This window comes from Danio rerio, chromosome 1 (genome assembly GCF_049306965.1).
Source record: "Danio rerio strain Tuebingen ecotype United States chromosome 1, GRCz12tu, whole genome shotgun sequence".
NCBI lineage: Eukaryota > Metazoa > Chordata > Actinopteri > Cypriniformes > Danionidae > Danio > Danio rerio.
In genome coordinates, this window is record NC_133176.1 from 28,802,501 (window position 1) to 28,827,500 (window position 25,000).

At 34.2% G+C, this 25,000-nt stretch overlaps 1 protein-coding gene and 1 long non-coding RNA gene across 9 annotated transcripts in view; one reads left to right on the forward strand and one right to left on the reverse strand.

Moving 5' to 3' along the window:
* The window catches only part of bnc2 (basonuclin zinc finger protein 2), a 191,238-nt gene that overhangs the window by 139,988 nt on the left and 26,250 nt on the right, over window positions 1-25,000 (forward strand). For all 8 annotated transcript variants that reach the window (XM_017354977.4, XM_068219665.2, XM_073945882.1 and 5 more), the window contains 1 exon segment: window positions 8,229-8,464. In XM_017354977.4, the coding sequence (XP_017210466.2) occupies window positions 8,229-8,464 (236 nt within the window).
* Window positions 21,676-25,000, reverse strand: part of LOC141385731 (uncharacterized) — a 5,707-nt gene continuing 2,382 nt past the window's right edge. Inside the window, exons 2-3 of the long non-coding RNA XR_012406633.1 lie at window positions 22,779-24,970; window positions 21,676-22,717 (exon numbers count right to left, since the gene is read on the reverse strand). This is a non-coding gene — a long non-coding RNA (uncharacterized lncRNA). The remainder of the gene's footprint in view (window positions 22,718-22,778; window positions 24,971-25,000) is intronic.

Consider the following 25,000-nt stretch of genomic DNA (forward strand, 5'->3'; position numbering starts at 1 on the left):
TTTTCAGACCAGCACACCCAGTAGGCCTGTCACAATAACACTTGGACATGACCTCAATTAGTTTTGGTCATGCATAATATATCACCCATACATAAAAACCAGTTCTAGCAATGTTTTAGCTGATTATGCAACATCTCCCTATATTGGAATTATTTTATGTGGGTATCCGAGAATTAAATATAGATCTGGTACCAGAAAATACAGCCTCGGTTACTTTTTACCTTGCCCTAATATGTCTCTTTGGAATTAAAAGGTTCCATCTGCATTCTAAATGATTTTAAGAAATTGAGCTTAAAAATTTTTTGCATTCCACATAGCAAACAATATGCGTGTAATAGTTCTCTTTCATACATTAACATGACAGATTCCACTAAATGTTCTGAAGCATAGCTTTTCAAGAAATACAATCGGTCTGCTTATTAATTTAATTGGGAAAAAAAATGGTGTTGTAACAATATGTTGATGTTTGCAAAAGTTTTTACTTTTTATAATATTCATTTAATGTTTTAGGATGAATATTTTTCTTGTTCAAATTAAGTATACAAGGCTGTGCTTAAAATTTTGTCCAGTGCAGATGTTAATTTTATGTTATTAATATGGTAATCTTTATTAAATTATATTCTTTATATGAATTATTGAATTATATTTATTGAATTACATGCCCCATGAATTAAATTAAGCATTTGCACTTCAAGGCTTAATGTCAAATTTTAAAAGAAAAAGGGCAATGAGCAATATAAGTGAATATATACTGTATGAAAATAAGTTGTTATTTATTAAGAATATTTGAAAAACTCAATATTGACAAAATTGTCTGACAGAACTTTATAATTTGAAGGTGGTGATTTGTTAACATTTATTATTATTTAGGATATGGGATTTAGGATTTTCACATTCTGATTCCAATGCCTAATTATTCAGTTTTTAAAATGACTATAATTAAATAAAATGTTCTTAAGAATAAAATATTATGTGTTTTTTGGAGAGTGCACTTTCATTGTGATGCTATTAAATTTTTATATTTTTTTTAATATTGTGAAAGTCCACGAAATGACACAAATGGATTTGCTATTGAGACAACACAGTGGAAAACGTGAAAATTAGTTCTAACAGCAAATAAAAAAACAAAAACAAAAAAACAACAACTAATCATGCCCTACATGCCTTGCAACATATTGTGTCAGGTGTATGATAGGACACTATGAGTCAAAATAGATCACACTCATCAATCAGGACTTTCAGCAAATATAAGAAAGAGCCTATATCATTTATTTTAGCTTCAAGAATTGGTGACACACTGCACTCTTTATGTTTTTCTGAACAGATTCAGTGCTTTTTGGTACACTGAAGTTTTCAAGTAATTGTGCTGCACTTATCAGCAGGTTTGCAAGGTGGCAGCTGATGTTCAAGTTGTAGCTTGTGAAGTCAAAATTATTAGCCCCCTGAATTTAAGGCCTCGCTGTTTATTTTTTCCCCAATTTCTGTTTATCGAAGAGAAGATTTTTTTTCCAACACATTTCTAAACATAATAGTTTTAGTATCTCATCTCTAATAACTGATTTCTTTTATCTTTGCCATCATGACAGTAAATAATATTTTACTAGATATTTTTCAAGACACATCTATACAGCTTATAGTTACATTTAAAGGCTTAATTAGGTTACTTAGTTTAACTAAGCAAGTTATTGTATAACAATGGTTTGTTCTTTAGACTATCGAATAAAAATATAGCTTAAAGGGGCTAATCATTTTGACCTTAAAATGTTTTTAAAAAATAAAGTTTTTATTTTTATTTTAGCCAAAATAAAACAAATAAGACTTTCTCAAAAAGAAAATTTTTTTTTTATCAGACATACTGTGAAAATTACCTTGCTCTGTTAAACACCATTTGGAAAATATTTAAAAAAAGAAAAAAAAAATAATTCAAAGGGGGACAAATAATTCTGACTTCAACTGTAGTTCTTGTTCATGAATAAGGTAAGAATGAGTAATGAAGTTCTCCAGTACTCCACTGTAAGACCCCGTTTTCACTGATGCGTTTTAGTTTAAAATGGCGTTCCACACTCCAGTCTACACTGGCATTTCTAGCGTTTCTGAAAAGCTCTCCGTCCACACTAAACGTACATCACATGACCATACCCACACTCTGACATGCGCTGAAATTTGCTTCAGCGTCCTCATGTATTTGGCCATCTGAGCTCCAGGCAGTAAGTGGAAGATTTGCGGGCACCTCCCCAGGTGAGAGCAGCGTTTATTGGTCAGTCCATCCAAAATCTGCTGCTGGATCTCATATCCTTATAGTTGTTAAACGTGATCTAAAAATTATCTTGTGTATATCTAATGACCCTGTCTTTTGAATCTATTTACTTACTTGTTCTCAGGTGAAACTGATTACTTACCTTTATTTCCCATAGGCCTGAAAGTTGTACTTTATACTATTATAATGCCCATTACTGATTATTAAAACTGATAAGAAGAGATTGCTATTCTTATAGCTTCACCATGCATTTTCTCTTATAATCATTTTGTATTGCCAAAACCACAGTAAGCCTAATGTTCCATAATTTTCAATGAAAATGAAACTGTTATGTTAACTATTAGGCTCCATTTTTTTTTAAAATAAATTTGCATACAGTGAAGATCATGGTTATATAAATATATAGGGCTTAACATTTTTAGTGTTTGTTATGTTTAAGTTAATATCAAAATTAAAATAGACAGTATTCATTATTATTGTTAAGATTGTTAAGATGAAACGTAGCCAGGGTGATGTGAAAGACGTTATAAAAGTGCACACCCCTTACATTTGAAAATGTGCCCAATGTGTGGCATCCTCTGGCTTTCGTTTCCCCTATAAACTTGAAAAGTTTTAACATTGTGTACTTTATATTGAGAAAAAGCCCCAATCAGGGAGCCAATGTTGCCAGCCTCACAAAAGTCTCTGTTTTAAGGTCTCAAAAACTCCAGGATAATGTAGACGGAAGGCATAACCATAGCAAAACTTATGCATTTTAAAACTAAAACCTATTGTAAATGGGGCCTAAGGCATGTATACATGTAGGCTATTGTATAAAAAGAAAATGTATCAGATTGTCTAAAAATTTATGTCTGCAAGTTACTGTAACGTAATCAGCAACACAACGTACCAGTTTTAGTAGTATTTTTTGTAAGTGATGTTTGTATTTTTGAAGATTGAATTGTGTTCCACAATATGAAATACAACAGAATCTAAAGTTCAAAACTTTTCAGAAAAGGGGCATCACTTCAAGCTATGTATTTCAGCAATGGAGAAAAACTGTAAAATAATTTAATCGGTATATTTTAGATGAATAAACCTTCACCAAAAACCTACATATACCACCTGCATATTTATTTATAAATTATATTTCACTTGTTTGTTTTTAGTTTAAAGTGCAGTCTTGCCTTTAGTGTCAACCTGAAGTGGCTCAGTATACAATGAAATGTGAGGGTCATGGGCTTACCCTCTTTATCTGTCCATTTATCTGTTTCTAAACAATCACTAGCTAAACAATCACTCTTCATTAAACTGCCTCTTTACTTATAATTCTATTAAAATTATTTCCCCTCATATTTAATTATATTAAAAATAAAAAGGCATAGAAAGGCCAAAAAGTAGCTGAAGTGCTAGTGAAAACATCAAATGAAAAAGATGACAGTCAAAAGGGATAGAGTTAAAAAAGAAAAGACAGAGTAAGAAATAGACAGTTGGTTTCATAGAGAGACAAAAGAAAACACCTGTTGGGTTGGGATGAAAGGAAGAGAGACAGGCCTAAAGGGACCATCACAGGGGCCCTTCGCCTAGTTTTAATTTCACTGTGAACTGTCAGCCACTATCTTTCCTCTCCTCCTCTTCTTTTCACTCCTCTCTGCCATAGACTTCTCATTTTGTCTGTAGTGTTGGCAGCCATTCTGACAAGTAGTTCTTCATTTTTTATTATGTTCGTGTCTAGCAAGGTCTGTTTTCAGGCAAAGAGCTAGTCAGCACAAAAATCAGTCCTGTACTAAAGGAGTAAAAAAAAAACAGGTGTCACACAGAGTCAGACAGCACGAGAGAGAGAGTTGAAAGAGGAGTCGATTGGTTTGATCCCACTGTCCTTTCTTCACAGAGGTGTTGCGGTCTGCAGGAGTGTTGTTTTTTTGTTTGTTTTGTTTTTTAACATTCACACAGAAAATATTAGCCCTCATGTGAATGTTTTATTCATTCATCATTTTCTTTTTGGCATAGTTCTTTTGTTAATCCGGAGTTGCCACAACTGAATGAACCACCACCTTATCCAGCATATGTTTTATGCAGTGGATGCCCTTCTAGCCGCAACACATCACTGGGAAACATCCACACACACTCATTCACACTCATACACTATGGACAAATGGGAAAACACCATATAAACCGGAGCACCCAGAGGAAACTGCACGCAAACACGGGGAGAACATGCTAACTCCATACAAAAATGGCAACTTACCCAGCCAAGAACCAGCAACCTTCTTGCTGTGAGGCAAATGTGCAAACCACTGCACCACCGCATCACTGTGAATGTTTTATTCGTTTTGTAAACTTTCCCTAAGTGATGGTTAACAGAGCAAGGCAATTTTACAGTATTCCTTCCTTTTGGTGAAGGGCCACTGTTATCTCCATTTACCCTGATTGTCTACAGGACAAGCCTCTTATTCAATAACTTTTCTAATTATTTTAACTTGCGTAGTTAAAATAATAACCTAGTTATGCCTATAACTGCACTTTAAGCTGAATACTAGTATCTTCAAAAATATGTTGCAATACCATGTACTATAATCAGTGCAAAGACAAAAGAAATGAGTTATTAAAACTATTATGTTTAATAATGTGTTGAAAAAACTCCTCTTCATTAGACAATGCTTGAGAGATAATTTTAAAAGAATATAACAGGATGGATAATAATTTTGACTTCAACTATGGGTGCTTACCAGCTTTGTGTTTGAGCTAAGTTAAAATAAAAGAGTTATTTCATTACCCTTTGATCATAACCACATGCACTACTGTGACTAGTAATAAATAAATAATTTGGTTTCAACAACTATTAACCACAACAAAAAAAAAAAAACATATTAAAAATTCTTGCAGAAGGAAGCACTTTAGAACATCACTAAAGCATCCCAAAAGCACCCATTGTCTTACATAGCAAGCATCATTGTCATCACTTTATATTTTTAAATATATCATACAATCTATATAAAATAACTCTTCTTTCTTCAGCTATGTACATATTTGTATAAGATTAAAAATAATATACAGAGAGATGCTGAAACAAAATTTACTGAAATCACAAAAGTGAAACTGAAGCCAAACTATATTATTATTATTATTATTATTATTATTATTATTATTATTATAGTATTGTCATCTGTTTACACACACAATCTTTACACACAATTTAAAAAACCTGACACTCAAACAACAGACCTTATGCTAGCTATCAGCCTTTGACTGTTCAAAAAACACCCTTTGTAACACATAACACACAGTTCTCTATGTAACACATAAAAAACTTTAAGCATATTGATGTCCTTTTTCAAACTCTAACTCGTCAGTGGCTCACCATCACTGGTCACATGTGCAAACATGAGAATATGATTTTTTTTTTTTATACTGTGCATTACTATATTCACAAAAATAAATACTGTACATTAAAAAAAATCTCTTACTATTCTTATGCTTAGTTCCTGATTTATCAGGGGTCAGAATAAACCACCAATAATAATACTATTAAAAAGCATTGTGCAGTACTGAATCAGCCAAACGGGAGTCTATGTGGGGCAAACTGTGAATCACTTTTGTTGATTTCAAACAAAATTCATGCAATAAAATTACCAAACAGTTTTGTCTCTACAAGTTGCAAAAACTATAAATTTTTCAAATGCTAACATACCTGCTTAAAAATTGTTAAAAACTTTTTCAAAACAGAATGATTGTAAATTGCATGCCTTTTTTTATTAGAAAGGATTTTTTTTTTTGTAAAGAGCTATACCTTGGAAAGTTTTGTTGGGAATACAGGTTAGTAGGCAAAGAAGAGTGATAAATGGTGATTAATAATTAGTGAAAGCAGGAGTACGTGGAGGACAAAGTGTTTGTCATTTTATAAGCTCAATACAATCAATATCTAAATTTCTACATGTACCAACCAAAGCTTGCCTCTTTAACTTGCAGTTTGGTAAATGTTTCTAAATATTGGAACTGTGGTTGTTTTCACTTGTGCTGTAAAGTAGGCCTACTACATTTGCAACACAAGTATTTTTTTATTCTCATCACACATTTTAACCAATATGTAATGTAAATAATGTAAAATTATATACTGGTGTAGATAAAAAAAAATCATTCAAACTTCAAAAATAGAGGTTTCTGTAAAAAAAGTCTGCAATGCTGCCTGTTGTTAGTGTTTTAGGTAATTGTGTTATGAATGGAATGTATGTTTTTTGAACAATTTGAGAATTGTTGTCAGTGGTATGGTGTAACAAACTTATTTTGAAGTGTACATGAACTGTTGTGCTGGTTTGAGAGACTTTTGTAGGCAAGCTGAACTGCAGTTTAGCATCATTTGGCAATGCACACAGTGTGAAGCGTTTTGAAAATGATACTTCAGTATTGCACAATGCTTGTTACGATGAGGAAAAACTGTAATGATAACTAAAATAAATAAGTAGTTTGGATTTAATCTTGCTTTTGCTTGCTTTCTCTGTCTATGACTCTATATCGTGAAAACATATCGTGTACATTTAGTAGCACAAGAAATACTTTGTTATGAATATGTGTGTATGATATATCAAAAAAAGTTATGGCTTAGGTGTTTGCAATTTGAGATGTGTTTTGTTATATTTTAAATGCAATGCTTCATTTTGCAAAATCAGAGGGTTTCAAGTTTTGAAAAAAAGAGGAAAAGTTTTGAAAATGTGGGCAAAAAAAGTTATGAAAGTTATTAACACACCTAAATAATATTACACATGTAAATGTTCTTCCAGTAAAACATGAATAAATATTTAAATGGTGAAGTGTTCATACAGTACAATATGTATCTACACATACATGCATACATAAACTCAAATGATAAATTTTAAATTAAGTAAATATGGGAAAATATTTTGGAGTAGGCTATTTCAGTCTCATCATATGCCAAATCATATATATATATATATATATATATATATATATATATATATATATATATATGTGTGTGTGTGTGTGTATGTATATATAGTTGAAGTCAGAATTTTTAGCTCCCCTTTTTTTCAAATTTTTTTGTTTTGTTTTTTAAATATTTTCCAAATGACGTTTACCAGAGCGGGGAAATTTTGAATGTATCTCTAATAATATATTTTTCCTCTGGAGAAAATCGTATTTGTTTTATTTTGGCTAGAGTAAAAGCAGTTCTTAATTTTTTTTAATCGATTTTAAGGTCAAAATAATCAGCCCCTTAAAGCAATATTTTTTTTTCGATAGTCTACAGAACAAACCATTGTTATACAATAACTTGACAAATTACCCTGACCTGCCTAGTTAACCTACTTATCCTAGTTAAGCCTTTAAAAGTCACTTTAAGCTGTATAGAAGTGTTTTGAAAAAATATCTAGTCAAATATTATTTATATATATATATATATATATATATATATATATATATATATATATATATATATATATATATATATATATATATATATATATATATATATATATATATATATATATATATATATATAGGCGACGCAGTGGCGCAGTGAGTAGCACATTTGCTTCACAGCAAGAAGGTAGCTGGGTCGCTGGTTCGATCCTTGGCTCAGTTGGCATTTCTGTGTGGAGTTTGCATGTTCTCCCTGCATTTGCGTGGGTTTCCTCCGGGTACTCTGGTTTCCCCCACAGTCCAAAGACATGCGGTACAGGTGAATTGGGTAGGCTAAATTGTCCGAAGTGTCTGTAAAGGCTGGAAAGGCATCTTCTGCGTAAAAACTTGCTGGATAAGTTGGCGGTTCATTCCACTGTGGCGACCCCAAATTAATAAAGGGACTAAGCCGACAAGAAAATGAATGAATGAATGAATGAATGAATATATATATATATATATGCCATATCCATAAGCCATTATAAATTGAATAATGAATATGAAATTCTTTATGATAAATCTTTATGGGTTTTTATGTAGTCTCTAATTGTGTGTGTTCTTGTTTTTGTGATTATAGCACTAGACAAGCTGAGCACACAGCATTTGTACCACCCGACGCAGGTGGAGATCGTGCAGTCCAATGTGGTGTTTGACATTAGCAGTCTGATGCTGTATGGGACTCAGGCAGTACCTGTGAGATTGAAGATCCTACTGGACCGTCTGTTCAGTGTCCTTAAACAGGAAGAGGTTCTACACATTCTTCATGGCTTGGGCTGGACTCTGAGAGACTACGTTAGAGGCTACATATTACAGGTAAATTAAAAACTAAAACATGATTCTATTCACAACATAACTGATATCATAAAAACACAAAAAAGGCGTGCCCTTCATATATTGTGAGGTAAACAATACAATGAAGCAATGGATTTTCTAAAAGGTTTCCTATTATTCTGCCAGGGACAATAGAAAAGATATGAAAAGTTAATAAATAAAAGTGCAAGAAAATAGAACCATCACGACTGAAGCCAGTTACTGACTAGAACCACCAAGATGTTTTCCCACACCTCTTGCTCTTTAATTGGAATCAGACACATTTCTTAATCAAAGGTACAGGGCTTTTGGGTTCTCAACAAAACCAAAGTGTTCCTGTATGAATTAGTTAAGAGCAACTGAACATGTGCTTGTGGTTAGCCTTGTGTGTCCAACGCCAATAGCAGAGCGAGGTGGATGGCTTTGGTTTGGAGACCATGCCTAAGTGGAACAGCATGCTGAGCTTGAAGGCGGTTTTGAGGCCTTGTACAAGGAAATGGCTTCTGTGAGTAAATCTCTCCCTCTCGCACACTTTTTCTCTCATCATTTGACTGGAAGGAATTGTGAAAGGCTGTATTTTTTTACTGTTCAACAGTCATTTGTGGTGTCTGTTTGTGTTTCTCATTGCTCTACCCCTGATGGCTTATTTGAAAAACCCCCAGACATTAAAAACGACATGGCAAAATACTAACTACTCTATTTGATATATTCAGCAATTTTTTAATTAAAAAACTTTTTATGGGTTTCCAATCAAGACACTTAATTATCATGTTTAATAATGTTCCGAATATTAGGTTTTAGTTAGCAAACATATAAGAAAATAAACTTAAAAAACAACTGAGTTGGTATCTGATACTGATCTCATAATAGTACTAGACTAAACACTGCCCTTAGTATGTGCAAGATAGCTGTTAAACCATGATGTCCAGCTCATCTGCCCTAATAAATAACTGTATAAAGTTTATTACAGTCAAATAAATGATTACATTTCATAATATTTGTAACATTATACAAAACCTGCATTTCAGTCTGATTAACATTTACAAGTATGAATAAATTATGCAGTAAGTCAGTTTAATGCTTTGCCTATGGTTTATTATTATAATTATTGTAAAGTATACCAACAAAAGCTGCTATTGGGCAAATATGTTTTGTACTTCCCAGCATCTATTCTATACAAAGTGCAGGTAAACGTCTGATTCAGGACTGACAAAGAAAAAAACACTTGAGCTCTTGCAACCACACTAATGAATGTTCTCCTCCCCCTCTCTCTGCCTCTCTCTCATTCCCAAACTGTCTGTTCTGTGTCTCCTCTTCTTTTTGGAATTGTTTTCTTGTTATTTACCTGCCCGCTCTCCTCTCGACCTCATCTGTCTGTCAGTCTAGAAGCAGAGTGTTGAACATTGTTAATCAGAGCCTTGACACAAGATGTCACAACCCACGGAAGGTGCCAGCAGGAGCATGTGCACAGGAATCTTAATTCTAATCTCATAAATATTTAATGCAAAAAAGAGAAAAAAAGAGGTGTGGAAGAGAGGAAGAATGAGAACAAGAAAATGCACAGAGTGAGGGTTTATGAATGCATGTGTGCACTACTGTGTTTGTGTATACTTTTGTAGAGCAGATGTCATTTCTTGTAATATTAACACATTTAATTAAGTCACCTAAAATTACACTGAATTAGGAATACTTTTTTTTTTACCGTAGTATTTTGTCATGTTTGGGTGACAGAATATCAGTCAGCTGCAGTTTTGACTATTTTGTGTCTGGCAGTGCCACAGTGTGATGTGTTCTGTTCTTTACTGAGAAAGTTCATAGGTCATTATTAAACTTTGTGGTTTATGAATAATCCCCCTCTGCTCTTTGCTCTCTCCATTTCCTTCTGTCTGCCGTCGAGCTGTCTCCTAGATAGCATACCTGTCACCAATAATAATTCAACAACGCTCACTCTCAGAAGTCAAACCCGTTGCCTGTCATACTTTTCACTGGTGCAGTTATCATCTGCTAGATCGCTCGCACACACATTGACAAACACACACAACAGTGATTTTGCCATGAAATGTTGACACACTGCACATCAGATACAGTTGCATTTCTCTCTCTTCTTTATGTTCTCTAAGTCTATTTATCTCTTTCTCTAATTCTTGTTATGTCTTTAATTTTGTGTTATATGAGAGAAACATATATGTGTAGGTCTTTCCTCTGTGTTTTAATAATTTCATATAAATAATTATATTGTTCATCTCACTAAAGTACAGCAGTCCTATTGCACATGTAAATTGAAATTCCCTGAAATATGTTTTTTAGAAAGGCCAAAGATGGCCATTGATCTTAAAATATAGTTCACTTATAATATATCTTAATAAAATAAATAATATTACTATATTTTTTAATATAAAATAATTTTATCTAACAATAAATGCATATAAACACAAATGCAAAATGAATAAACACACACATTAACAAAATGACAGATAATACAATATCAGATTACGATTTCAACAGCACTCTCCTGTTGTTCATAGACTTTGTGCAAGAAATTGCCGGATTGACTACTAGAAAGAGCCTAAAACTAATTGGCAAATACAGCTCTGTGTCGGCAATAATAGTAAGCTTGCATGTTTGGAAAAGATGATGTCATCTATATCCTTAGTACTGTTAATAATGTACTGTAAAATATACTTGATTATATACTTGATTATATACTTGATTGTTCGAATGCTGTGTTGTTTTACTCATTATTAGTTACTCCAAATAAATAATCAAACCTGTGTGTGTGTGTGCGTGCGCCTTTAGAAGGAAATTTATATAGGGATTAATCATTACACAGGGCTGGCTGGAATACTCGATTCTGATTGGTCAGTTGCCAGATTTCATGGTTGTCCCGAGATAACAACCACTAAATAAAGCAAGCTTATTCAGAAACTTTGAGTCACTGTCATTAAATATATATTTAAAACCATATAACATCCACATTCATATTTATCAGCAAGTCTTTCACGCCGCAGTTTTTGACTTTTTGGCGCGGTCTTGTAAATGAATTATACGGATGTCAGTCTATGCTTTATTCAGTCAGTTTGATTTCAGTCAGCCTAGCGTTTGACAATTTGGTGCCATCCTGTGACTAAATAATGTGCAAGTTGTCATGAGCTGTTTTTGTCCGCTTTGCATTTAATTAAAGATTTAATAAATTATTAGGGCTCAAAACAATGTTTTGAGACTAATTTCCAAGGTTTGTGATAGCCGTGTAATAAGCGGGATACTGTAAATACATCAAGGAGATTCTTCTATAACAACCTCATGGATGTATTTTGTCCTTAATTTAATGTTTTTTAATGAAAATAAAATCATTCATTGTAAGCTTATGCTAACACACAGTGCATTCACTAGTTAACAATAATGCATTAGTAAATTTTGAACTAATAAATGCTGTACAAGTACTGTTCTTTATTAGATTGTATTAATATAAACATTAACTAATATTAATAGGCTATTACAGAATAAAGCCCGACAGGCATACTGGCTTACATGGCTAATTGCCATAAAACGTAAGAATTAGACAGAAAACATTTTATGAATATAGTTATTAATTATTTAAATAAAAGCTTAACTGACATAAACAAATGTAGCTGAATGGATGTGATGTAGCATACAGTACATTAATCTGAGTATTATTCAGTCACCAGATGGCAAAAAAAGTAAAGAAAATGCAATGTTGACAGAAAAATTGCTTAATAATGCATACACAAACCTACAAATTATCCAGTCAAAAGCGGCATGACAGACAAGGATATATGAATCTGGATGTATGTATATGGATGTGAACGTATTCCCTGACAGTCAAGATAATTTCAGGTACCCGGATGAGCCTATGTTATTAGTTTCAGCAGTTGTTAGCTGTTGCGAATGACCAATCATAATCAACTATTCCAGACAGCCCTGTTATCTGCAATAACAACCACCTGAAACCTTATCATAAACTGTAATGTTTTATGTTTATTTGACCAAAAATGATGATAAATCTTTAGTAGACTGCAGAATAAAAGATAAATCTACGGGTGAAGAGGCTGGAGCAGTGCTGATACTAGTAGAATATTGCAAGGCTATGTAGATATGAATATACACATGATTTTTACATCTATAATAAAATGAACAGTAAAACCCCAATATTATTATTTACAGCAGTTTTTCTTTATTTAAAAAAAAATTGTATTGTCAATTTTGTGCTAATAATATAAAACATGTACCATTTTAAATATAGTGCTTGCACATATTTAGAGAATGTAAAAAGTAACGATAAGGCAGTATTTTGTTTTAAGGTTAATTTAATAAATAAAGTCTCTGCGATTCATAGAGCGACTATGATGATCAATAGAGAATATTTTGGAGTTTACTTACAAATAGGAATAAAAGAACATGCACATGTGCATGTTTGAAAGTGTGCTGCCTGCCAAAGTCTTAGCCTGCTGGCTTCACATGATCCTTTGTTCTTTTTGCTTTTGTTCTGATCTGTTGTCCGAGTCTTGACTGCTGATAACCGTGTTCTCTTCTTGTGTCGTTCAGATGAGAGCTTTTGTGTGTGTGTGTGTGTGTGTGTGTGTGTGTGTGTGTGTGTGTGTGTGTGTGTGTGTGTGTGTGTGTGTTTGTGTGCGTCTGTGTGTGTGTTGCGATGGGGGGAGGGGGTGGGGTGCATCTTTTTGGACATCTCCTGTTAGGATGTGGGGTGATGTGTGAAAAATGGACGAGAGGCCTGAGAGTGCCAGCACACTTTCTAGTCCCTTGCCAGCACCCTCTCCTCTCCCTCATCCTCTCCCAGCTGTAAGATGTAAGCTGGAACACCAGCCTGACAGAAATGGAGACCAGATGCCTGTATTTCTCCGCTGTCACTTGGCCGCTCCCCAACAGATGGAATTCCGATCAGTCTGGGCTGTCTCTTGTTCTTTTGGAAAAAGGGAGTGAGGAGGAGGAGGAGTATATGGAAAGTGGAGGAAGGTTCTATGGCAGCCAACTTGTGGATTCGCCCCAGGCTAAGCGACATTCCCAGTAATGTTCTTGTCCTTGTAGAACATTCAGCTTCCGCTGGCTTCCTTTAGCTCTTTTATGAGAAGCAGTTTCTCTGACTCTGACATAGATTCCAGGGAGCCAGATGGAACTGCTAAGCTAAGCGAAGTCCTTCCTTGCCCCGTCCTCGTCTCTCCGCTTTCCTTCAGTGCTGAAACCCCCCACAGCATTCATTTACCCAGCCTCCCCCTTTTCTCCCTCAGGGACAGACCAGGGTGTCCACACAATGAGCCTATTTTATTCAAATAAACCTGACATCTGGGTGCAGTATGCTTGGCCCATCTTCCATAGCGCAAAGGAATTTGTAGGGGGCACAACCCATCGTGCTTCAGTGAGGCACAATATGCTCCCTTCCTGATACATTTAATGAAGGATGTCCTCTAGCCAAACGACATGATTTGATTAAGAGAGGAGGTACCAGACCCCAGAAAACAGCAACCACAAGCTGCCTGACAGTCATTACACAGACAAAAACACATCACACAGTAGCTCGTCAGTGCGGTAAGTTAGTTTTGGTCGAGCATATGTACAATGAAAAACTTTTCAAAAGTATTGCTGAATCAAATTATATATTCACTTTTTCCTTTATATCATGTATTTACAGATTTGCACTTGTTTTGGTGATAATTAAAATCCATTTCAAACAAAACAGCTTTTAATTTTGACTGTTAATACATAGTCAATTGTTCACAATAATGTCCTACAAATGTTTGTATACTTTTCAAAAAGTTTGGTCTTTATAGATTTGTTGTGGCATCAGGAAAACATGAGGCAAACCTCTCTGTTCTGAAAGGTACAATCAGCACACATTTTCTGGCAGTTTACTTCAAACATTTCAGTCTCACTCATATTTTTTTCCTGCTCCACATTTTGCTTTGCACTACCTCTAATCACTCCAGAGAAACTTCCATTTTAGGTAGTCTAGCACTCTTGAGAAATTTTGGAATTGATCCTTAACCAAACCTTTTATGCACCACATGCTTTCTGACACCCCCCTCCCCATGTCCCATCCCTTTACCTCCATCTCCTCCTCAGACTCCCACCATCATCTAACCTGCTCTTTGTTATCGCTGGATAATACCTCGTCCATGGGCTGTGTGGAGCCACAGTCTTTCTGAAGGTGGAATTCTTGCATATGGTTATGATTTCAGTACGTCAAGCTGGATTTGAGTTTTTAAGGCATATGCTTTGCTCAGGGCTAGCCAAGTCAGCTTCAGGCACATCAAAGGTTCGCTGCACTGAATCAAGGTGATTTCACCAACCCGATCTCCCCTTCAACCCCCTGCCTGAAGCATCTTCCCACCCACCCAAACATGTGGCCAGCTGCAGCAGAACTCGCACATTAGTTATTGTTTGCAGTTCTATTGTCTAATAACAACTACAAACTAACACAAATACAAAAAAGCAACAACAACAAAATGCAAAATACTATTACAAAATATGTATTTACTTTTCACAGCTATATTTTCTATAATATTGGCATTTTGCCTCAGCAGTTTTTCTTAGTTCATAGGCTAGAGTTAAGGTTTTTAAAACTGAACTTTGCAGGTTAACCATGTTTTAAAGTAATTCTAATGTAAATAAATGCAACAGAAACGATTAATACTAATTAATTAGTTGAATTATTCATTCATTTTCATTCAGGTTAGTCTTTTTATTCATCAGGGGTCACCACAGCGGAATGAACCGCTAACTTTTAACCACACTGAGCCACTGTGTCAACTATATTAATTTAATCCATTCATTCATTCTGTCAGAACTGTATTTAGTCATTAGTGGAGACAATATTTAAGCAGTGAGAAAATTCTCGTTATTAACAAACCATTCACTTTTAGAATTTACACTTTTATCTCAATAAGCTTGTTTAGTGACACCAAAACAATAAAGGAAATTGCTATATGCTATATAAAAGAAAGCTGCAATTCAAAAGAGTATGTTAACCTGTGTTTAAATTATTCTGATGTAAACAGGCACACCTGAATATATATTAGCTACTTCCAAATATTTTAATATTTATTAGCTACATCCAAATATTTGTTTCCCAACAATGCTTTGAGGAAATTCATGTTTATGTTCTTATCGCAGTTAAGTAATTACAGTTTTCTGTCATTTTGGCCACTCTTAAAAATGATCCACTATGTGTTCCAAGTTTTTTATGTAATTGAACACATTTCTCTTAGTGCCAAAAAACAGATGAGCGGATGTTTTTGAAGATGTAGGGTTACATGCAGGTTACAATGTCCAAGGGAATTTGGAAGTAATGCTTCTTATATTGGATATGCACACAGGTCCATTCCAACTTATCCATGATAGTTTGCATAAGTCCAAGGAGACTACTGGAAACAGGAAGCAAAAAAATGTATTAGAAGATCAGATGAAAAAAAGATGTCCATGGTGGGAATGGGAAAACATGTGGGATCTGAGCTCTAAATGTGTTAATAGTAAAATAGTTCAGTTTAAAAATAATTGAAGCATCAGGTGTGGTTGCATTAACAATACTTTTTAACACAAGAACACATTTCTTAGCACATTTTAACTGATGTGAATTAACAATGAACGATATATGTCATTAGCATTTATTAGCTTTTTGTTAATCTTAGTTTAGATTGCAGTGCATTACTTAGTTAGCAGATAAAAAATAGATCTAAAAATTGTATTAGGAAGTTTTGAAATTAAAATCAACCAAGACGATGTTTATGATTCATGTTAACTGTACCAGGAGTTCCCAAACCTTTCAGCCCGCGACCACCAAAATAATAATGTCAGTACTCGCGACCCCCATTTTTCAAGATGGTTATAATGGTTATAATGTAAATATATAAATGATGCAGACACAAATATAGGCATACATAAACATGAGCTTATAGACAACACAAAACTGACAGTCTTTTAACCATATAATGTTTTTTTAATAGTCATTTCTTAATTTAATTACATTTTAATATAAAAATCAAAGGCTGATGGCAGATTTTTTTATGTGTATGTTGTTGTTTCTTTAATGCAACTACTAATTATATTCTGTGGGTTATGAATAAAATAACCCCCCCAGGGGGTCCCGACCCTCACTTTGAGAACCACTGAACTATACAACCATGCATACCTATACGCCTTTCATATTAACTATACATAATGCAGTTCACTAATGTGTACAAATTTATTAGAAAGCAAAAGCCACCTTATCATGCATCTGAACAATAAGTTAGTGTAGTAAATTCAAAACACCCAATGGTATTTCTTTCACAACATCTGTAAATACAAATCTAAATAGTTCATGTTTTTACTTTTAAGGAGTTTTATGTGTGGTCAGTCTAGGCAAGTCCCTGCAGTGTGTGTCTCACAGTTTGAGAGAGCACTGGTCCCTAGCAGCGTCACACATTTGAGCTTTGGATCTGGCCTTCATTAGTAAGCTCTGAGTCTGAGCTGTGCCTGCTGGACCCCTGTCATTGATCCTCTATGGCAGCAAGAGCAGTGAGCTCATTCAGGTCACGTCATGGTCCCCTCTGCTCTGAGGAGCAGCATTTCATATCACCCCACTGACAGCTGCATCCCTCTCTCTTCCTTCACCTATCACAGCATCTTTTTTTACTTCAGTGTTTCACTCTTCTTCTTATATCGCACAGCTCTATTTGTCCACTCATTACTTATTTGTTACTTAGAAACAGAAAGTTTTTTGTGTGATGACAAGATAATATTGTGCACAAGGCATTTTTTTTAATTAATTCTGCATGCTGAAGTGAAAAGGTTTTTAGAGTTTGTTCACAGTAAATCCACTCAATGAATGTAATGTCAATGGCGCAACTTCAGGCTTTCTGCATCTTGAATCTTGGGGGACCCTCTCTGCAACCACGTATCATCAATACAGAGCTAAAGCTATCACAATAAAGCTCCACCACTTTCACTGAAAGGCTTTGTATTTGAAATGAAACACTAAGCACGACTGATCAAGTGCATTAATGTGTTTGTGGCCTACTTCTGGTTACAGTAAAGTATGGTTGACTTCTCTTCAGGGAAGCATTTTATGATGTCACATTTGCTTTTAGATACTAAAAAATGACTAAATGACTAAAAGTCACTAAAAATGACAAGTGCTGTAAATTAACAGAGATTTGGTGGCTGGATTAAATAGTTTAATATTATAGTTTTTGTCTATAGGAAAATCAGAAGTTGGCTTTATTAATGTCTTTTGGAAGAATGTCAAGCTTTGTTGCCTATGAAACAGTCACAGTGACTGGTACTGTATGTTAAACGAGCTGCACAAAGTAGCCCACTTTCTCCAGTGTTTAAAGGACATTGTGCCATCTACTGTAATATCTGAACATTTGCTCTGTTCAATTATTCTGTCGAATGCTACTTATGCTTTCAAACCTGCATGGCATTTTTATTTTTTGCTGAAAAAAAAATTTGTTTGTAAAATCTTTGGGTAACCATTTTTTTAAATAATACAGGTAAAATAAAATACAGTTTTAAAATGGTATTTGAGTGAATGAAGACATCTTATTTATTTATTATTATTTTTTTTTTGGTGAGTGTACTTTCCCTTTTACTGATGATAGTATGGTCAGAACTTGCTGAAAACAATACAAACAGTTGATTTAATCTTCGTATGATAAATTATTTCCCAATTATAACCAAGATGGGAGCAGAAATCATTATAAATTCTTTTTGCGTTTGAATACAATAACCTTATATACAATAACATAACCTTTTTATTTATTTATTTGTTTATTTATTTATTTATCACAAGAAACAATGTTGATTTAATGGATAAGTTTGCATTAAGTAATATACAAAGTAATAGCCTTACACTTTCAGTGTTCGAGTTCAGACTTGCTCTGCAAAAAAATTGTTTTCCAAAATTTTTTACTGGGCCTGGTGCAACTTTTGCATCACATACTACATGTGTCAGTGGCATATGAGATGGGATGCGACTTTCAGGATGCTGTAGCTAATTTTAGTCAGGCTAATGGTGAAATTCACTTCTGATCAAATGTGATTGTAACATGTTGTATTAGCATTTTAAATTTTGTTTTACTCACATAGTTGTTGGTATGCCCCTCAACCCCCACCCTCTATGTTCAAACAACTTTGTGCTTGTATTTAGCACAGAAGGAAATGGCTGGTGGGGAAGACTGTCATTGTTGATAGGAGGGAAAATAGAATTTTCTTCAGGGTCAGCAACATTAAGGATAGTGGGAATTCAGAGATCTTTTCTTAAAGTTGCTGGGTAGGACTAGTTATTGATTGGTCAGCAGCTTGGCGGGGGTCTGTCACAGACCCATCAGCCCGAGATACAAAAAACTCTTCACTGTTAAGTACAAAATAAAAGTGTGTGGGGTGGGGTGGGGTGGGAGGTGTTGAGGGGTTGGATTTTAAATCATACTATCGGCTTTAATGTAAACAGGGATAGCTTTGATATTGTAGACCTCTATGTTGTTTACACGTCAATGACAACAGGAAAACTCTCAAATGTATAAATGTATGACATAAATAATAATATGTTATTGCTATAGTTGAGATAATTAAAAATTAAAATTGAAAATGCAAATTTGACTGACTTCTGTAAAGCTCAGAATAATGGTGAATGGTTTGAATGAACTACTTCCTTAATCCTTTGTATTGTATGGAACTTAGCATTGTACTGTAGTTTTGCTTATTTGCCTAGCCATTTAAAAAAAAGAAAAGAAGCTCAATAAACAAATCACTTGGGTATGAGAGCTGACCATTAAGGTTTTATTATATAATATTATAGATGTAAAAATCTATTGAGCTCAATCCCCAGGTGATAAAAGTGTAAGAGTTAACTTAAGCAGCTTAGTTACGCCAACAGTTACTAAGTTACTATTAAATGAGACGACAAATTGGAATCAACTCATTTAAATTTGTGAGATGTGCCATGAAGCACAATACTCTGATATTTATTTGTTTGTTTATTTATTTATTTATTTATTTATTTATTTATTTATTTATTTATTTATTTATTTATTTATTTATTTATTTATTCATTTATTATTTTATTAGTTCATAAGTTAGTTAGGTAAGGTTACATGAAGGCTAATCCTCTGTAAACAGTGGATCAATGCAAATGAATGAATGAATGAATGAATGAATGAATGAATGAATGAATGAATGAATGAATGAATGAATGAAGCAATAAGAGCAAAGTGTAATTTTGTTTTATCTTCACAACCTAATGGTATAAATAGATGATTTCCTCACACATGTAAATATTTTATCGTCTGTTTCTCAGTCAGCTTAACTTATTCACTTTACAAGGCAGAATTATTATTAACAGTTGGTTTAGGTGTAACATTTGTCAGTGTACTGTTACATGTCTTCTAGCTGCCAACCTTATTGGCTTAATACTATGGACTAAGAAAATAAAATGCTTAATCAATCAACACGGTTTTAATCAAAGAGGCTATGGTTTTTGACAATGTCATTCTCACTGCTGTATCGTACAATACAAGACTGGTGAAGAAATATCTTAATCTTGTAAAAAATGATATATTTGTATGTATGTATGTATGTATGTATGTATGTATGTATGTATGTATGTATGTATATATATATATATATATATATATATATATATATATATATATATATATATATATATATATATATATATATAAATTATTTAGATAAAAAAAGATTATAAAAGAAATATTAATGACCAAATAATGTGAAAAATAGGCTACTTATATTTGAAATAGATATTCATTACATCACATATCACTAGGGGGTAAAAATTTTAAATCTGTTAAAATTTTACATTTTAAAAAACTGTAGCCTATTATTAGTTATTAGAAAAATAACAAATGAGCCAGCACATTCAAATTTCCTTAGTCAGAATGTGGGCATTTAAATATTAATAAAAAAAATAATTATAATAACATAGAGCTTCATGAATTTTCTAGCCTCTCATAAAAAAGTACATTTAAAAATTCATAGATAACAACAACAGCCTAATACGTATTATAAGTAACATTATAGGCCACCTTTGCTGCTTCACAACATTATATTGTTTTTTTTTTCTTTAATGATTAAGGTCTAAGTTTTAGAGTAAAAGTTACTTGTAAAATGTTTTCTCAACTTAAAATGTGAAAGTTGATTTTACTTGCATCAGATTCCACTTGGTCTTGTAGCCCTTTTCAATGGGTTATTTTGATAATTTATGATGGCAGTCAAAATAGGACAAATGAGCTCATGTATGGGATAAATACTTTGTCAGTAGACAAACCCCCAAAACCCCCTGGCTACGAGCCTGTTTACAATTTGAAATGCACCTATAGAATTTAGTTTATGTCTATTTCATATTATCATATTGATTTTTATACTGTATATACTGTCCTTATCCATAATGTTGTGCTGTTAAACATTTTCAAAAATCAATGATCTTGCTATAGTGAGGGGATATGTGCTCACATGCACCCACAACTGTGCACATGCACACGCATGACACAAAGCTGCTTCTCCGTTTTATTGATTATCCAAATAACTTTCTGTTATGTTTTCTATTAAGGATTTAGTACAAGATTTTAAATAGGCATACAAGTGAAAACGGGAACAAACAGCTCTAAAGCACACTCTAGGGGGAGAAAATAAGACTGCAAGTGTTATCTGCTAAAATAATTATTTAAATATCTCTAAATATCGTTGATTTAACTGAATGTACAAAATTGCAAATGCAGTTAGAGAGCAGAATTAAAGATAAACTCTCTATAGGTTTTAGATATTTGGTTGTTTTAGAAATTGCATGTACTGCTCTTATCAAGAGAATCTCCAAGATATTATGCCAGGCTGCGCTCCATCTCCTCCAAGGAATGTCCTTCCCCTCACATGATTTAGAGATTAAAGCAAAAAGGTCCTCTGCCTAGCCCCTAGTGGGACTATGCTTATTAGTTGTAAACCAAAGTCGCGTGTCAGGCATGGGCCACCAATCGGGCTGCACACGCAAGGACAGAGTGGAACGTGTGCTTGTCTGTAAAGTGTTAATGTGTGAAAGTGTGAATGTTATCTATTAACAGAGTGACAACAACAGGGCCTAGATGTGAAAGAGGTATTTTTTACTTACTGGTATAGATCATTGCCATAACAGGTGGTTGAGTAACAAAAAATAAATAAAAAAAAGAGAGAGAAAGAGAAAGAGAGTAAGACAGAGGGGTTTGTGAATGATGTGTTCAATCTACAGATGGCCTTTGATTTTGGAAATTTTAGCAGTGTACTTCTGAGAACATTTATGCTGAGAATGCTTCAACCATAATTTGGTTAAATTATGGACAAATACACCTACTGGTTTAAAGTTGGGACATACATTTTTTCCCCAAAATGTAACCCATGAGCTGGGTTTGTCAATAGTTTTCAAAAGTTTGGTAGAAATAACTGCTCGATGTGAGTGTTCTGCTCAGGTGTATAGTGTTACATAAAAATAAAAATGGTATAAATATATAGAGACTAAAATATGTTTGGTTGGATATAAGTGCTTACAAACATATTGTTTCAGTATACCATTCACTTTACACAGTGACATTTAGAGAAAGTACTGTATATTATTTACATTTAAGTTTAATAACATTAAAATTGTATTTTTTACACATATTTGAGGTGGACATATTAAATATATATTTTAATAGTAAGAAATATGGCAGCTACTTCTTAGGAATTTAACTTAAATGTCTCTTTTATTAACAGATCTATTTCTTTCATTTCTAAAAAAACAGTAGATTTAACAGTATTTCACTGTTCACTATTTACATCAGTTAGCACTAATATAGTTATTAATTGTATATTGCAAGTAAACATACTGTTAATTGTTTTTTTTTTATTGAAACATTGTTTACTTTCAATTGTAATGTAAAGATTTTCCTTCACAATCACAGATTTTTATTTATGCAACAACAAAACTATAACCATATGCTAGGGCACTGAATAACAGACATGTAGAAGAGCTGAGAACCAAGCAATCAAAAACAAGAGTTGAAGGATTAGAGGGACCAAATGTCGTTTTAAAAGTCCTCAGACTTCAGCCATGGAAACCCAGGCAGAGATTGTAGGATGAGGCATCTTTCATGGTCTTGGTGTCATGGTGGAGCTGATACTATTATAAGGGACTGTTGCTGAGTCCTGTGTTTGAGGAGTTGAGGTTGAACCAAGCAATCCAAGGACCAAGGGTATACAGACTGACAAAAGCCAATTCTGGGATAAATGTTCCTGAAAATTAGCATGGGGCCGACGTTATGTCGAGAGCTACGATCACTGGGTACTCATCAGAATCACAGAGACATTCAGATTTGGAACTAATTTACTGAGGAGCACTGCTGGGTCCTCCTCCTCACTCGCTATGAAGGGCAATTAAATTAGTCAGAACTTACTCAGTGAATTTTTAACTGTACCAACACTATAATGATCATTTATGGTAGTGAGGTGCAACATTAAGAAAAATGCAGGTATGGTCCTTGAGGGAGCAATTCTTTATTTTAGGTCTATTAATTTGTAGTTCTGTTAAAGAGAGGTAAGGTAAGGATCCCTCTAAAGCAGTGGTTTCCAACTTGGGATTTAGAAGAGTTATTTAGGGGTCACCAAACTCCCTCTAGAAGTAGAAATGAAGCAGGTGGCAAGCTGGTGATAAACCAAATATCACAAGATTGTTTTACTGTTATACTGATTTAACTGCCAATTTAGATAATTTTGAATATTCAATTACATTAACGAAAAAACTACTTTTGAACAGAAAATTTGTTCCATCGTTAAGCAAAGTTAACAACATATCACATCCTGCAGCAATTTTTGTTTTGTGTTAAAATATGAATCTAGATTTTCATGGAGACTGTCTGCAGTTTTTGCTCAGAGCATAGCCTTGTTTAGATGATGTTAAACTGAGATTTAGGCAATATGGCAAATATTTAATAATATCTTATATTTGTATTATTGGACATTTAGGGTCATGTTATGATCAAATTCATATATTGAACATATGACTGAAGCTGAAAAAGATGAAGGAGGAGATAAAGAGAGAAAGAGGTGATATGTTGTACGTTGTTGTGTCTCTCTTATCTTTTATTATGAGAGATAAGGGAGGCTTTGGTGTGTGCAGTGCTCAGGGGAGCTCCCTTTGGGTGACAGTCTATGATGAGAGACAGCACTACACTGCTTCTCGCCAGGGTGTTTCCGGCTGGCTCCAATTAACCTTGTGCTGATTGCCCCAAGGAGCTTTGCACACTAATTAGAGGTGAGAAATATGTCTCTGATTCAAAATGCCACAGAGACACAGAGGCACTGTTATCCTGACAGACAGGCCAAGGTGTGAGAAAGACCTCCTCTATTGTGAGGAGGAGCATTCAGTCTTCTACCCAGCTGGTGACAGTTAGCAACCCTGACATCTTGATGATCACACAGTCTTTCTCTCTTTCAGCCATATGGATGACATCCTTATCAAATGAGTCTGAGACTAACATTAGAGTTTAAAAAAGTCACGTTTTTGACACCTTAAGGTTGATTTATATTTCTGCTTGAACACAAATGGTCCGATGCAGAGCCTGACCTGCACCTCTAAAAAATTGTAATCACACATAGCAAAGACGCTTGGAGCAAGCACTGTGACTGGGAACCCCACTGCCAGCTAGAGTTTCGGAACAGTAATTCAGAGCAAAACAAACAAAACACAGAAGTATAAATACAGGACTATGTGCAAGGCATGGCAATTATGGGTTCAGTGATCACTCGTCACAGAAGTATAATTCAGCCTTTAGACAGAAAAAAAACTATTTTATAAGTTATGTTATAGGTCTACTGGAAGTTTAAATTTAGCTTCTAAAAAGACTTCCAGCATACCTATTCTACCCTCTGGTGCATCTGTCACTAAGACAGCAAGTCTTTTGATGTATCAAGAGCCACAGTATCCACCAAGAAAGAACCATTCATCAGAAGTAAGGGGTCGATCACAGCGAATGCGCCTTTTTCGCATTGAGAGGCACCTGTTTTAAGAATTTAACAATGGCTGTGAGTGTTTTGCATGCTGCTTATGTGCCCTTTGCTCACGTTTTAACCGCAGTTGAGAAAAGTAAACTAAAGGCACGTTACGTCAATCATGTCTTATTTATTCTCCAATCAAATGAAAGAGGCGGGGTTTCTGTTGAGGTGTCAGCAGTGTTTGTGTTGTCAAGACAACTACGGACAATTATGAAGATGGGGAGAGACTTGTGGTTGCTGTTTTGAATTATCTAGTGCTGTATGACTCAAAAATCTTGAATTTCACAAAATTATAATATGTCGAAATTATATTAATATCAACAGCAACACCTGCACATTACACAGCTTGTCATCAAAAAAGGCAGCGAGGTGCGCCTTGCATTTTTGGAATGGAAAAGTGCATGTGGACGCAAGAGAAAACTGTCTGAAAGGGATGTCTGGGTCCTAGCTGCCTAACTCACTGCAGAATTAAACGCACAACTCAACTCTCCTGTTTCCACCAAAACTGTT